This window comes from Echiichthys vipera (genome assembly GCF_963691815.1).
Source record: "Echiichthys vipera genome assembly, chromosome: 1".
Taxonomy (NCBI): Eukaryota; Metazoa; Chordata; class Actinopteri; order Perciformes; family Trachinidae; genus Echiichthys; species Echiichthys vipera.
The window spans coordinates 13,573,369-13,589,829 of record NC_139826.1 but is presented as its reverse complement, the minus strand read 5'-3'; the positions used below and the strand labels follow the sequence as shown (position 1 = coordinate 13,589,829).

The following is a 16,461-nucleotide window of genomic DNA, read 5'->3' as shown; positions in this document are numbered from 1 at the left end:
GTGTGTCCAGGATGACTGTACCAGACACGTGCAAACACACACACACCATGCGGTGTGTGTGATGGGCCAGTGACCTCCAGCACCTCTGTGACACCCTTGAATGTTTGCTTGTTTTCCCTCAAACAAGACGGGATTGAAAGGGGGTGTCTGTAACTGCAGCTGAGATAATGTAAAAACAAACACGGCCCATTGATATCGGGTGATGCTGCAGGAAGTTGTCAGGGGCACAATGGGGGGAGACAATCTGTGGGACAAGTGGTGGCAGGGCTGCTGGAGGACAATAGAAAGGGTTTGATCTCTTAATTAATGGAGGCTATTCCCTGCTGCTGCAGGTACTGAATTCTAATGCATGCAATTTTTCAAATGGGTTTCTATAGTGGCAAAACTCTAAATGCTGCATTCTAGTCACCTGGGAGACAAAGTAATTACACTTCATACCAGAAATATTGATAAATAATTATATGAGATATTTAGAAATTAGAAAATTTTATTATAAACGTTAATTCATTTGATTATATCATCTAACAAAAACACAATTGTAAACATGAAGCCAAGATGTAAAATAAGTGATGTTGTTTTACTTTGAAAGTAAGTAAGAATGTCTTAATACAGTAATATTTTCTATTTAAGTTGTTGCAGTTGAACAAAGCTACACAGTGCCATTAAGAGACGTACAGTGACAGCGTCTGTGACTTGATACAAGGAAAATGTGGGCCTATTTCTTTATTTCTTTGAGCATGAGGCCAGCTTACAACAATCCCTTTAATCAAGGTCCTAATCCCTTTGCAAGACGTCAGCATGCCATGAATAAGACCATGCACTTCTTGATATTTGTGTTGGAAAAGATGGAGGTCAAAGGCTTCAGCATTTACTGCTGATCACAAATAAGGCTCAACATTGGAAGAAAATACTTTTGCTCTGCCACAAATATGATTTTATATGTATTTAGTAAAAGATTATGTTAAAAAAAAAGCTATTGTCTGTGTCAACTGACATCATTTTACTTTTTTTATTTATTAAAATGTAAGGTCATAGAGCCCAAACTTTCAATTATAACTTTTAAATGAGTCTTAAATATTATCTTCAAATGATGACATATAAATCACACTTATCAAATAATTATAATTATGGTGTGCAATAATAACAAAAGTACCAAGAGTCGTGTGAATGTGTCCCCCACTGGAGTGTCCCACCCCCATAAACCCTAAACTAATTTAACTGTGCCCGTTTTCTCGTCTTGCCACTTGGAATCCCATTTTCAGACACACACCCACACTCACTCACACACACACACACACACACACACGCACGCACGCACGCACGCACGCACACACACACACATACACACACACACACACACACGTGCAGCTGACCTAGATGAGGGCCTGATCAACCTAGTTGTAATTCTTTAGGCATCGCGTCGAGTAGGGAGCAGGACCGTGAATAGAAACCCACCACGTGTTGAATGCGGTGTCACACAGAAAAGGAGCTTTCTGTTAGAAAAACACTGGCTGAGGATCACTAACAAGTCCGGTTTGGGAGATTCCCCGCCTTAACTATCACATTATGCGCTCAAACGCGCAGTGTTTCTCAGCTATAAGATCAATCATGGGATGTCAGTGATAATAGTGAGTGATGGCACCCGGACCGGATCTTCTGTGATATGTTGAGCACAGCATTGATTGCGCATAACAGGCAAATGCGCATTTTTAATGCGCCAAAGGCTTGTGTCATTTCCCCCTGCAGAAAACACTCTCTCATTTATTGACAAATAGGACCTGGTGTATATATGTGGCTATTTCATTATTCCAATCATTAGATTCATAAAAAAAAACATAAAGATATTATGAAAATAAATATTAATATTATATGTGATTTTTTTAAACATGTATTATTAGTATATTATACACTTATATTTAAATGATGAAGATTTGGCCGATTATATTCCTCCACTTGTCTCCACAAAGCTGTTCAAATGTACAATTACTTCAATGCTGGATATTATGCATTTATATTATAATTTATTTTGTTTTATAACCAACCAGTAATCCAGCAAGTTGCAGCTGAAAATAAATATTTTAAAGATAAGTCAAAAACTTTTCCAGGCGCTGGCATTGAGTTATGTCTGTCGGGTCCCCAAACTGTGTCCCTGTGTGTCATTCAGCCTATGACTGTTAACACTGTATCCTCACCGTCCTGAGTGAATCCCATTTAAAATGTCTCCCGCTCGGCTGGGCTGCAAATCACCCTGTTTACAATCTCACACCAACACTCACATCAATTAACTGGCCATTGATTTTCCCGCCCGGGACATTACAATATTGCAGACCCCTTTTTCCTCTCCCAGCAATTTCAAGTTTGGTGCACATAATTGCATGGGCTTTTTAACGGCACACACACGGACACGTCCCCCCTATTAATGATCATTTGCTGTGTGATTTTGTTAGTCACAGCTTACATTTAGATTCGTTTGCAGATTTGAAGACAGTTCAGACATCTACTACAAAAGCATGTGCAAATGAAAAAATATAGAAATTCTTTAAATATGTAACGGGCTGATAAAGCAGATCACTCAGAGCCATCAGTGGTAGTTGATTTTCCCCTTGCTCTTTCCTTTTTTTCATGAATAAGTAAATAGTAAGGCTAGTCGAAACTAAAAGATAGCTGACACAAGAGAGGACCAGATCCATCTAGCCCGCAGCCGCTCTTTAAATATTCAGTGAAAAATAATGGCATTCGAGGCATCACCTATAGTAACATTATTATCTTCATTTCTCAAAATCAGCTCGACTGAGAGCTTCGTTTATCTTTTTCACGTAATAAATCTGCTCGACTCAGCGCTCACACGAAGCTCCTGTGGGACCTCTTGCCCTCTTAAAACATCCCCACTCCTGTTAGTGCATTATTTAGGGCCATCATAATAATAATAATGATGACAATAATAATATGTAGAGTGTGAGTGGCCCATAACTTATTTACAGGTTTGATTAAGATATTGTTTTATATCCTTTACAGTTATTATATTGCTCAATTGTGACTGCTGTCATTTTTTTTATCCAATCTGTAGTTAAAGGCCTTCACAAAAATCTAACTTTCCATAAGGACATCATGCAGCCACTCGTACTGGTTTTACTAAGCAAACAACCCACTGGATGGCGACGATATAAAGACAAACAAGTTTGTTTTCTTATAGTTAAATGGGTGGGTGAGTGTGACACGGTCATTCGCTAAAAAAAATAATGTTTCAGGAAGAAATGAAAGGCTTTATTTATCCCTATCCAGATGAACAGACTCGTCTCCGCTGTCTTTCCCACCGATCATCCCGGTGCGCACAAAGCGTTTGGGTCTGCCGTGCACAATCGGGGAGAGAGGGAGAGAGGGAGGGAGGAGGTGGAGGTGAGTGGCATTGTGACTGAATAGCGCGACGACCAATCACATCCTCGATGGGCTGGGCTCCATATCTATCCCAGTGCTGCACGGGCCCTCAAAGTTTGTTTATTCGCGGAATGCAGTGTGTGATGAAAACGTGTTAGTAAGTTACCCCCCTTCCAACTTATAATAATCAAATGAAACCGATTGGGACGTCGGAACACACTGGACTTGTGGGAACGCGTACCGGTGCCATTTACGCACGGAACATGCTCGCGCGACACAGCGTTTTAGCGCACCGGGAGCCTCGATTGAAACTCTTCGGAGAGTAGGTGTCCGTGTACAACACAACAAGAGCTGAATTACAACGATCTTAACGCAAGCGCGGAGGACGGACTACCAAGTTCTAGAGAGAAGAAAGTTGGTTGGTGATCGCGGAGGTCTGAGTTGCGAGAGTCCAGTGAGTCCACATCTACAGGAGAGAAAAAAAGACAAGAAAAACTGTGATCGCTGCTTGATCAATGTGAAAGATTGAAAGATACTGTCGCGGGCATCGACTCGAGACGCTGACATTCCCCTGTAGTAGTCAAGATAAGCTTTGACTTGGCTAACAGAAGGGGTTAAACCGTATCTAAAGGGAGTTTGGAAAACCCAGCCTTTCTTCCTCGTACGGATCAACTCATTGGGTGGGAGCGGAGAGAGAGACAAGAGTCCCCAGCAAATCAGGAGCTAATTGATTAAAGAGACTTCATTTGAATAGGAGGGGGGCTGGCGAGGTGCCAATCGCCTTTCAAAGAAGCCCCCGTATGATTAATCGCAGAGCATTATTGATAATCATAACGGGGCACATGCGCGGTGGATGGGCTCGATTTACGTAATTTTTGAGAAGGTTTTGTAGTCATTTTTTTATTCTTTGCCTGCTGATGTGCCAGCCAGCATGTCGCGGAGGAAACAAGCGAAGCCGCAACACTTCCAATCCGACCCTCATCTGCCTTTATCGGAGCACAATGGTGAGTCCACGTACCCAACGCTCCTTTTATCCAACCACCACGAATATCTCCCTTCTGGGCTGTTTTTATGGTGTCTGATGGTTAAAGTTAATACTTTGAATCGGACTTTATACTATTGGTTTTGAAGTGTTTCTTTGTAAATACATAGCCTACACTTTAAACAAAAACGTAATGCTCAGGTTTTCTTAAATTCACTTTATTCTAGTTAATATTTTCTATTTTTACCTTTCTTGGTATTATACAAATTGAGGTAGTCTATAAAAGATAAATACGTTTTTAAAAAAGAAGAGTATAGCTTCCATTTCTCTTCAGATTAACGCCGCGTTTAAAAAGTTTCGAAACTTTTTAGTCTCCACTTCAGCTTTAAATCGCGTTTTAACTAAAGTTGAAACTGCTGTAATGAGTAACCGGCTTAGTTTCGGTCCTCTCCGAGGTTTCCCTGTGTTCAGCGGTCGGTCTCGGTGCCTCGAGATGGACCACCCTGTCGCTCCTGCCGGGGCTCCAAGTTTTCCTGGGTCCCGGACACACAAATCCCCCCCGACCGCGTGTTTTAGTATTGCGTTGTAAACAATGTTTCCCCCTTTTATGAAAATAAGTGTCAGTAAGTCATTGCCTTGTTTGCACACTGTCGTTTACTATCGCTAACATTTAGATGAAAGGGGGACACACTGGTCTAAAGAGCGCAGAGGAACACACAGCCTTCCCTGACCCTGAACGCATCCCTCCGGTTTACTCATAGTTTACACTTTTTGTTCAAATAACAGCATGTAGAGGTGAAGTCTTACTCACTCTGAGACACGCTCATAAATGTACACTTATTACAAAATGACTGATAGTCCCAGCTAAAATCAACATTGATAAATTGGCATGTTATTTTTTACTCAAACGCCATCACGGAAGTAAAAGATTATATTCCGCCTGCTGTGAAAAAATATGATCATTATTTGTTCGAAATACTCTATTTTACCGATGCTGTTGTGCCTGATATGTGAAATGAGTCTAAACAAAGTGGCAGTCAGAAGTGTGCACTAGAGCTCAGAGTTTCACAGGCCAGCCATATCCAGTCAAGCTGTAATTTATTGTAAACTGTTAGATTTTAGATGAAAAGAGAAAAAAAAAAGCTTCAACGAAACAGCTGAATTTAGTGTAACATTTATTTTTGTTGACGACGTTTTAACTCTTCGTTCAAATTACTCATTAACAAGAAAATACTATTTCTTTTTCTGTATTTTCAGGAACTGATCTTAATTTAAATACTCTGCAATGAGATCGAATTTTACTGCTCTATATTCACATTTGTACAAATAGTAAGACATGCCATATACAAAACATACAGTTATTTTTTTGCATTGGCCAGACCTGTTGGATAAGGCCTATAAATTGAATATATGCAATGTAAATACTCTCAAAGCCACATTGTGTTTAGTACTGCCTGAAAAGCATGTGCAGGTAATTTGAAATAAACACTTGCTTCTTTCAGCAGAAAGTCGTGTGCAGAAAAGGTATTTTGCAGGCCACTTAACGTGATTTTTAGAAACTTGATGATTAATGCAAAACTAGTTAATTCTGCAGGGCTGTTTTTTTCTCCATTTCCTTTAAATCTAATAAACTTAGTGAAGAGCTACTTTTGTCACAAACCCTGGCAGACTGCAGAATGCAACATTTCTTAATTATGTCTGATTCTATGCCACGTGTTAAAATTGTTGCAAGTGTCTTGTGTGTCTAATTATAAAGGTATGGACATGTTCCCATTTGTTTTTTTTTCGGTGGTATTTAGCTGAGTGCTTGTAGCAAATGTGCTGTTTGTCTTCTGCAGAGTTGTAGTCGGAAGTGAAAACAGAAAGTCATTGTATTTGTAGCTGAATCTCAGTGATGCCAAGGGCCATAGTTAAAGGGAGGTCGGAGTGAGAGCCACACAGGGTGGGATGTTGAGCTGTTTTAACCTTTGCCAGTGTCCCTCTGTGTGGAGGTGGTGTGAGTTCAGGGCCCAGTGTGTTCCTCTACCTCACCATTGACCCTGCTGTTCGGAGCTGCAGGCGGCCTAGCGAGGCCTCGGCTTTTCATTTAAGTGTTTGAGTGTGAGGCCTTATCAATGTTGTGGCCATCCCCCTTTGCCCTATCAGAGTGGCCCCCCTAGAGGGGAGATTGGCAGGGCAGCCCACTTTGCACTGTTGTTCGCTGAAAACAGAGTGCAGTCGCTTGTCATTTTGTCAGTGTTTATGTGGTGTGAGTCTAGGTGTAGCCTGAAGGACTTGCTTTGACTTTTTCCCTCCCCTTAAGCTTTAAGCATGTCACCAGGGCAGAGCTTCTTAGATTTGAGTTTTGTCTGGACCACGGCAGCTTTAGTGGAACCCCATCTAGTGTTCAGTGGGATCCTGAGGGCTGGAGATGATGAGAGCAGAAACCCTCCTGAAGTTACAGGTGTCAAGAGGCTCACAGAGGCCCCCTGCGAAAAAATAATGTAGGATCTCTCAAAGCTCTCCGTTAACTTTTTTGACTAATCCTTACTTTCTTGTCTCTCATATTCAGACTTTGGTCAGTCTCTTTGAGGCTCTGTCCTCTGCTCTTTGTCTCTGCTGACGCCCTTTAGCCCTGTGCACTGCTTACATTGTGCTTTTGATAGAGATTCTATGGAACTTTTACAGACTCCATCTTTATGCCAGCTTGACTTTATCTTAATTTTAATTGGAAGTTAATCCTTGCTATTTTGGGAATTAAGCCTAATGCTAGCATCTGCGTTGTTTGCTGTACTAGTCTTATGTGGACAGTGGATTTGTACTCATGCATTGATTTAGTTTTGATCCTCTTTTTAGCGTCAAGTAAAGTAAAAACATAATATTGCAAAGTAAAAAGAGCAAATCTGCAGTGTTAGCATTTAAGTCGATTAAATGTATTATTTTCTTCTCTCACATTCTAAATTTAAGATGAGTTGCTGAAGAAGAGACTGTCCACTGCTGTGTTACACAATCTTGATGAAAATGTTTTGCTCCAGTTCCTTAATTGTTAAAATAGAAATGCACAAATTATTGCATGCACAAATATAATATTACCTCTAATTATTTCTTAATTATATATTCATGCTATTTGATTATTGTAAATTTTTGTATTTGCATTTTGTATTTTTAAGAATTGTTTGATTTGTAGGATTTTTGAAAATGCGCACTGCATTAAATATTGTCATCTATGTTTAGAAATGATTTTAATCAAAGAAACACACTTAGACAGAGTATCTCTGTGTAATGGTGAATTAATTTCATTTGAGTGAACACCATTGTTTCTCAAATAGTGTATATATAGTACATTGTGTATTTTTTCTCATGATCTGCATTAACTTAAGCATGTACATGTACATTATTTAGTTATTTATTCTGCATCTTCCAGAAGTTTGTTTAAGCAGTTATTGTTTGTTTTTTTGCTATTGTACAAGGCTCTTATTTTCATTCCCTCTGTGTCATATGATTGGATTTTCTTTGCACTAATTTGTGTATAGACCGCTTTGAGAAAAGGTGTTTATTTAATCCTCAATTCTCGCACTATGAATCAAACACGTTTATTTGAAAATTAGAGCTTGGTGTGTAGGCAGACGGGTGGGTGAAGGTGGGGGTATTTAACATGAAAAGTTATCATTAAAGTTGAGTCTTCCCTGTTTGCATGGTTTGGTGGTGTGAGGGCCAGGGTTTACTGTCATGGCAACTTTGCGTTATCTGATGTCTCTGAGCAGAGAAACATTGAGGGAGATAATCCCTGAATTAAACAGGATCTGCTTTGAGTCGACTGAGATGAGCAGGGCCAGGCTGTGCCGACGATCCCCGCCGCTCCCATGCTGCGCAAACAATGGGAAGGCATCCTGTCTCTCTGTGGGGCAGGGACTGCACTTCTCGGGGTTTCATTTGCAAATGAATTCTTGGCCGTGATGAAAGTGCTGAGGGGCCAGATCCACAATGAAAAGGATTCATAGAGAAATGCAATTTGTAAAGCAACTTGTATGTTAAACGGCAAGATTTTAGTGTGACAAAGAGGGAAAAGAATCAGGAAAATCTGGAGCACAGCAGTGGCTCTGAGGGCAGGGTGTCGTCTTGCCTTTTCACTCCCTGACTCCTGTCCTGTTTATCAAAATGGAAAATTCAAAAACACGTTTCTGTACGCATTTGAAAGGCGGTCATTACTTTTGAATTTTCATCTCAGTGACAACAGAAGTTGCCGCGTCTGTATTACAGGATCTGTGAACTGGTGTGTCCAGCTTCACAGTTTTGGCAAGTTTGTGATGCATGCGTTCTGATGTACCGCCCTACTCATAAGTTTTGAGCTCATTTGTTTAAACAAATGTGGATTTTTTTTCCCCCTTGCCTTATTCCCAGAAAAACTTACTGGTGAAAGTTTTTTCTTATGTTTGCTAATGTTTTAGATTCAAAGTTTATTCACAGTTATGGAATAAAAGAATAGTGACTTAAAAATTCAATATATATTTTATTCTTTTCATTAGGTTGCGGACTTTAAGTCATGCCTAATAATTTAGAATCACAATGAATAATTCACTATTTACTTTCTCTTTCATGTTTTCTTTTTTTTTTTTGTAGTGTTTAGCGTGTGAATATAACAACCTAGACACCGCAGGCTCTGTTCTTCATGTCTCACTGTGGCTGCAGCCTGAGTGGATACAAATTAGTTTAGTGACATAGATAACCTGTCCAAGATGCCCATAGTTGGCTGAAAATGAGCAAAGTTGACAGCAAATTGAAAGTCTAATAAGTCCTTCAAATGCTTGATTTGCACCGAGTGGACAAGTAGACTTTGAAGGGCGTGGAATATAGGAAATCAATGGCTTTCTATGAAATTTCATTAAGACCCAATGTCCTCACTTCACTCTATTCTATATTTTGATGGATTATCTGGAGAAAATGATTACCTTTGGTTTGGCCGATGAAACACACATGTACATCTTCAAAGATCACTTTTCAGCGAATATTTGAGTAGTTCCCATTGATTTTGTATCCCGTCTTATCGTGTTTCAGAGGCCACTGCATTGAATAAGGCCTTTTCTCATTTCTGCTGGCTTATTGTTGCCTTTCGATCGTTGTTTTTGTGAACACATCAAGGGGATAAGTGTAAAACTGATTAACTTAAGATTAACAACAATGGAATTTGAGGAGATAAAGCTGCTTCTTCAGCTGCAAAACATTTCTAATCACTAATCCTCTGTTTCCTCTTTTTCAGGGGACACAGAACTTTGCTCAGAGGACCCCCCCTGTAAGGAGTCAGACGCCCACGTCTGTAGCAGATGTTGTGCTGAGTTCTTTGAACTATCAGATCTTGAGGAACACCAGAAGAATTGCACTAAGAATCAGTTAGTTCTGATAGTGAATGAAAATCCAGCCTCCCCCACCGGAACTTTCTCGCCTGGATCTCCTCCCCATAATTCAGATGACCAGTTGAATGACACAGCTAATAACACTGATCAAACAGAGTGCAGTGACCTTTTGGAGCCTAACACTCTTGAAAAAGACGAATCCATGGACGTGGACGTTTCCGGCGTGAGCAGCAGTCATGAAGAGGAAGGCAGTCATACAGAGAGCGGGAGCCCCATCAACACAGTCAGCAGCCATGGTGGCAGGGGCACCTCTGGCCCTGCAGTAGGTGCTTCAGCAATCTCTGCCCCTCTACCTCAGCTCAGAAACCTGACTGAACTGGGAAACTTCTCCATGATCAACAGCAATGTCATAATTGAAAATCTGCAGAGCACCAAAGTGGCTGTGGCCCAATTCTCCCAAGAGACCCGTAACAAAGGAGGTCCCAGGGTGGCAGTACCAGCCCTTATGGAGCAACTCTTAGCCTTACAACAGCAACAGATACATCAGCTGCAGCTTATCGAGCAGATTCGCCATCAGATACTGCTACTGGCCTCCCAGTCCCCAGAACTGCAGGTGCCCCCAACTTCTGCTCCAGGCACAATGGGGCCTGCTGCCAGCCCACTGACCACACTCAGCTCACATCTCTCCCAACAGCTGGCTGCAGCCGCAGGCCTAGCGCAGAACCTGGCAAGTCAGTCAGCCAGTATTAGCAGCCTAAAGCAGCTGGCTGCAGCGGCACAGCTACCTCAGTCCAACCCAAGCAGCAGTGAGACATCTCAGAGCATTAGCACACTGGGGCCATCAACAGTTAATACCCAGTCCTCTGAAAAGAGGCCGAATCATATGAGTACCCTGCACTCTCAGCTCAGCAACTCCTCACTGACTAAGTCATCCACGCCAGCATTTGGAATGGGTAGCTTGTTAAGCTCTGCAGTGAATCCCCTTCTACCTCAGCCCCCACCTGGAAATCCCATGTTCTCCAACTCTCTGCCCAGTGTTGGCACCACCGTAGAGGACCTCAACTCTTTAGCAGCTTTGGCCCAGCAGAGGAAAGGCAAGCCGCCAAATGTTACTTCATTTGAACACAAGAGCAGCTCTGACGAGGCTTTCTTCAAGCATAAGTGCAGGTTTTGTGGCAAGGTGTTTGGGAGTGACAGTGCCTTGCAAATCCACCTGCGCTCTCACACTGGTGAGAGACCATACAAGTGTAATATCTGTGGCAACCGCTTCTCCACCCGTGGTAACCTAAAGGTGCATTTCCAGCGTCATAAAGAAAAATACCCACACATCCAGATGAACCCCTATCCTGTTCCTGAGCATTTAGACAACATACCAACAACCACCGGCATTCCATACGGCATGTCTATGCCCCCTGAGAAACCTGTCACCAGCTGGCTGGACAGCAAACCAGTTTTGCCCACGCTGACTTCCTCAGTGGGCATGCTGCTGCCACCAACCATGCCAAGCCTGCCACCTTTCATCAAAAAGGAAGATCATTCAATAGCCATAACTAGCCCTTCTGTTGCAAGGAGTGTATCAGGCACTGCTGAGCCTTCAGCTAAAAGTAATGATGGAGTGTTTGAAGAGGGTGATGGTGCAACTCTGCCTACCTCAAATGGGAGAACTGAAGAAGGCAGCCACTCCTCAGGCTTCATGACAAATGTGAGCTCTGCCTCAGAGAGCAATCCTGACTACACAACATCTAACAGCCCGCCCATGATGACCAACCCACTCATGCCTCTTATGTCTGATCAGTTCAAGGCTAAGTTCCCCTTTGGAGGCATACTGGATCCGCTCCAGGGGTCAGAGACCTCGAAGCTACAGCAGCTTGTGGAGAACATTGACAGGAAGGTGACAGATCCAAATGAATGTGTCATCTGCCACCGGGTGTTGAGCTGCCAGAGTGCTTTGAAAATGCACTATCGCACCCACACTGGGGAACGGCCCTTTAAGTGTAAAATCTGTGGCAGGGCGTTTACTACCAAGGGAAATCTTAAGACTCACTACAGCGTCCATAGGGCCATGCCTCCTCTTAGAGTTCAACACTCCTGCCCCATTTGTCAGAAGAAGTTCACAAATGCTGTGGTTCTACAGCAACATATTCGCATGCACATGGGTGGGCATATTCCCAACACCCCTCTGCCAGACAGTTACCCAGAGTCCATGGTGTCTGACACTGGCTCCTTTGAGGAAAGAAACTTTGATGATCTGGACAACTTCTCTGATGACAACATGGAAGGAATGGAGGAGGGCCCTGATAGCAGTATGCTAGACACACCCAGGTCAGCTGATGCCTCCCATGACAGTCTATGTAACTCCCCTGCCCCCCTTGAAATGGCTTTCCAGGAGGGGCGAGAAAGAATTGGCCGAGAGAATGCCCACAATAATGAAATAGAGGAGCTACATGTTAGCCAAATGAAGGCTATGGCAAATGGCTTAGTTGAAGGGGATTGCTTCACCAATGACTCCTCATCTCTGGGAGGGGATGTTGAAAGCCAAAGCGCCGGGAGTCCAGCTGTGTCAGAATCTACCTCCTCCATGCAGGCGCCATCCCCCACTAGCATGCAGCCACAACTACGCAAATCCCCCAGCCTCGAAGAAAGGCAACAGAGGCCCTTACCCTTGGAGCACACCACTGCAAGTCTCTTCCACCCCTCCAACATTGGAGCCCTGGACCTGACATCTGCCAATCCCTCAAAAGATCCCTTAGGCATGTTATTCCCCTTCCGTGAGCGTAGCATCATCAAGAACACATCGTGTGACATCTGTGGGAAGACTTTTGCTTGTCAGAGTGCCTTGGACATTCACTATCGAAGCCATACCAAAGAAAGACCATTTATTTGCACGGCCTGTAACAGGGGTTTCTCCACCAAGGGCAACCTCAAGCAACACATGCTAACCCATCAAATGAGAGATCTGCCCTCACAGCTTTTTGAGCCATCAAACACCAGCGTGTCCTCCAGCCCAACCCCTTCCCTCCTCTCTGTAGGCTCTCTTAACAAACCAGAAGTCAACGGCTTCCTCCATGGCCTCAACCCAGAGATCAAGGACATGCCCGCTGGCTTAGTCACATCATCTGCCTCCACTTCCCCTGTGCTTTCCACTGCTCCGCCACCACGAAGAACGCCCAAGCAACACTACTGCAACGCCTGTGGGAAGTGTTTCTCCTCCTCCAGCGCCCTACAGATCCACGAGAGAACTCACACAGGGGAGAAACCCTTTGCCTGCAGTATCTGTGGTCGGGCTTTTACCACCAAAGGAAACCTCAAGGTAAATGTCGAAACATCCAGGAAACTGCTGCTCTCCTAAAAGTTTGTGCATGAGAATGTTTGTGAAAAATGTGTCTCAGAGCTCCTATTTAGTTTTATACGCCGTGTCAGCTCACTAAGTATCAAAAGGTGGTAATGTCGTATAATTATTGGAAGGAACAGAACAGCCGTCTGAGAAAAAGTTACCTCAGTCGAAAGGCTGAATCGTGCAACTAATATGATTATTGGGTAGGAATTCTCCAATGCAATCAGCAAAGAATGATTCAGTGCACAGAATTAATTATCATAGGCAATTGTTATGCGCTAGGTCTGTCTGTAGTTTTCCATAACAGACTCTGAAAACTGTCACAGGCCTAAATCATTAAGAAAATGATCCCGCTGGATGAGCTACAGAAACTTTTTTTAGTGTGTCAATCCATAATCCTAGAGAGGAATTTGAGATGCATGTTCATTTTTAATCTTTTAATCTCTGGCTTTTGGTTGAAACTTGTTTTATACAGTGATATCTATTTTTTTAGTTAATGTTGCTCCACTAGTACACAGAAAAATGGCTGGAAAGTTTAGGTTGTACATAAAATACTGTATAACACAATTAGTTAAATGCATCTTTCATGTATTATGAAGCAGAGAAATAAATAAAAAGATGTATTCTCATTGTCATGGAATGGATATTGGCAGAGGTGAAATGTCACATGCCAAAGCAATGAAACTGGACAGTGCAATTTTACCCCAAGCCCTAGGATCCCCTTGTGAGATGAGCAAATTAAGGTTTAGATTAAACAACATGTATCCATCTTGCCAAAATAAGATGTTTACACCATGCTGGTACCTCTGACAGCATAAGCAACTAACTGGTCCGCTGCACACAGGGTGTGAAGCTATTTTAATTTGGAGTCAAGCGTTATTATTATTTTTTCCATTGCATCATCTCATGTGCAGCTCTTGTAGCCAAGTTTGTAAACATCACTAATTTTCATCCCTCTCATTGCTCTGTCTCTCTCCTCCCTCCCTTTTATTCCCCTCCTCTCTCTCACTTTGTAGGTCCACATGGGCACACACATGTGGAACAGCGCTCCTGCCAGACGTGGCCGCAGGCTCTCCGTGGATGGGCCAATGGCCTTCCTCGGTACCAACCCAGTGAAGTTTCCTGAGATCTTCCAGAAGGACATGGTATCGAGGGCAAGCAACGGGGACCCGGCCAGTTTCTGGAACCAGTACGCCGCAGCCTTCTCAAACGGCCTGGCAATGAAGACAAATGAAATCTCTGTCATCCAGAATGGAGGCATCCCACCCATGTCAGGTGGTATGGGAAATGGGGGGAGCTCTCCCATTGGTGGCCTGACTGGCAGCCTAGACAAGTTGCACAGCATGGAGCCCAACGCTGCTCTTGCTGGTTTGGAGAAAATGGCCAACACAGAGAACGGGGCCCACTTCCGGTTCACACGCTTCATGGAGGACAATAAAGAAATTGTCACCAGTTAGATGTATGTCCTCAGTTGCGCACAGACACATGAAGATGCCTGAAGGCATACTGTACACATATGTAGACACAGAAGAAGAAAGAGAAAGAGAACAAGACAGGGACAAAATCAACTGAACTGCTTTGCTCGCCATTGAATCTTTACGAACATGAGTGTGAAGACAAGTTGCTTTTTTTGTACAATGTACATGTTATAGTTTTAAGGAGCTTATTTATTAGTGATTATAACCTTGCTTGAAACCAAGTTTAAGCATTAACAGTTAGGGTTTTTTTTGTTTTAAAGCCAGAATGGGTATGTATGGGTGCTTATGAAATGTGCTTTTGAAACTTAGAATATATGGGTAGATAACCTTACCTTGGCATTAAGTTATTTTCTGTCTGTAGTAGCTATAACCGAACTGTCGATGTTCATGTGATGCATTAGCCCTGTAATAAGCAAACAGACTTGCTGTAAATAATGTACACTGATCTTTTGTAGTTGGTACAACATCTGTGTGTTCTTGCCCGCCTCCCCTCATCAAAGCAAAACAATGAAATTCAGGCAAGTGACTAAATGATGTGGTAGTTCCTTTCTTTCCAACTGCTATTTACCTTTATTTTATTTAAGAAAAACAAAACATTGAAGTTTGCTACATTTTCTTTAGTGTTCACTTGTTTTGTTGTTACCGTTTCTGCATATTGTACCTTCTACTTTTTGTTTCCTTGAATATTTTTCTCCCTTCAATCTCTTTTTTCGTTGCTCGTATTTTGGTGTTGTTGAAAGCAAGACAGAAGGGAACATTCGGTCTGGCCTATTTCCTGGCTTTTGGAACTGAGACAGCCAATCAAATGAGCAGGATTCTCCTTCAGTTTCTCAGCTGGATTTCCACGTTGCTGCTATGTCCCAGCATCCTCACTGACATCAAGTGCAAAGTTATGTGTTGAAGCTTTTGTAAATATGTTCAGATCTGGAAATACAAACTCCCTCGTAAGAAAATGTACATAGAGCTCACACAAGAGAAGTCCATCACGGCCAGGGGACAAAATGATAGTGTTTTTATAAATATAAATATATATTGGGTTTGACAACCTTCGGACTGTTACATGCACTTTCTTGGAAAGTTGGAAGATCTTTATGGGTCCAGTTTCTCTACACTTTAATACCTACTAACAACTAAGATACTGTAATTCTTTACTCTAATAATCAAATACATCAATTTTCCAAAAGAAACATTGTGTTTGTGCTTTCATTCCCTCCTTTATTTCTCATATCATTAAAATATACTGACAGATTTTTTTTTTTTTACATCTCAGACAGTGACAAGCATGTGAAAGAAGAGCGGAGATAACAACACACTCACTTTTTTTCTTGGAATAATGTGGATTCAGGTCCGTCCGTGCAACTCTTTTCCGTTTCACTGACAAGCAGTCGGAGCAGAAACGGGTGCTTGGATGCAGTCATCCCTGGTGTGAGCTTCCCTGCTCTTTAATTTCAAATGATCGCAGTTTTAACCTCATAATTTCCGCTGCCAATCCTTGAAATCACCAATTAATCGCTAATCCTCGGAATCAAGCAGATTCGAGGCGTTTTACGCGGAAAGGAAAAGGTTCCCTCCTGCCATTTATTTATGCACTTTCACCAGATTGTAATGAAAAAAAAAAAGTCTCAGCGGGGAAAACATGTTATTTTGTCTGGACGCCGAAGTTAGGCAGACACAATGCAGAATCATTAAAGTGTTAGGGATGCAGTCGGAATTGTATATGTCTTTAGTGGATTTATTTTGTTTTACCTTTTTGAAAATATAGCCTACTTTTCATTAAGAATGCGTCGATCTTATTATTTGCCACAAAGTCTCAAAAGAAGTTGTCAAAACGATCACACGGTTATCCGGATAAAGCCTCGGACGGCTTTGGAGGCATTTTCCCTGCTTTTTTTTTTTTCATTCAAACCGAAAATGTTCTCCTTTTGTATTTCAACAGCTGCATTTAATTTAACACATCGTTGC

The 16,461-nt window shown here is 42.3% G+C and overlaps 1 protein-coding gene across 1 annotated transcript; it reads left to right on the top strand.

Moving 5' to 3' along the window:
- Positions 1-4,252: 4,252 nt before the first annotated feature.
- On the top strand, positions 4,253-15,554 carry sall1a (spalt-like transcription factor 1a). The gene is made up of 3 exons (XM_083911986.1): positions 4,253-4,379; positions 9,594-12,997; positions 14,038-15,554. Exons 1-3 carry the CDS (start codon positions 4,307-4,309, stop codon positions 14,476-14,478), a joined length of 3,918 nt encoding a protein of 1,305 aa, XP_083768112.1. The 5' UTR covers positions 4,253-4,306; the 3' UTR covers positions 14,479-15,554.
- Positions 15,555-16,461: the final 907 nt, after the last annotated feature.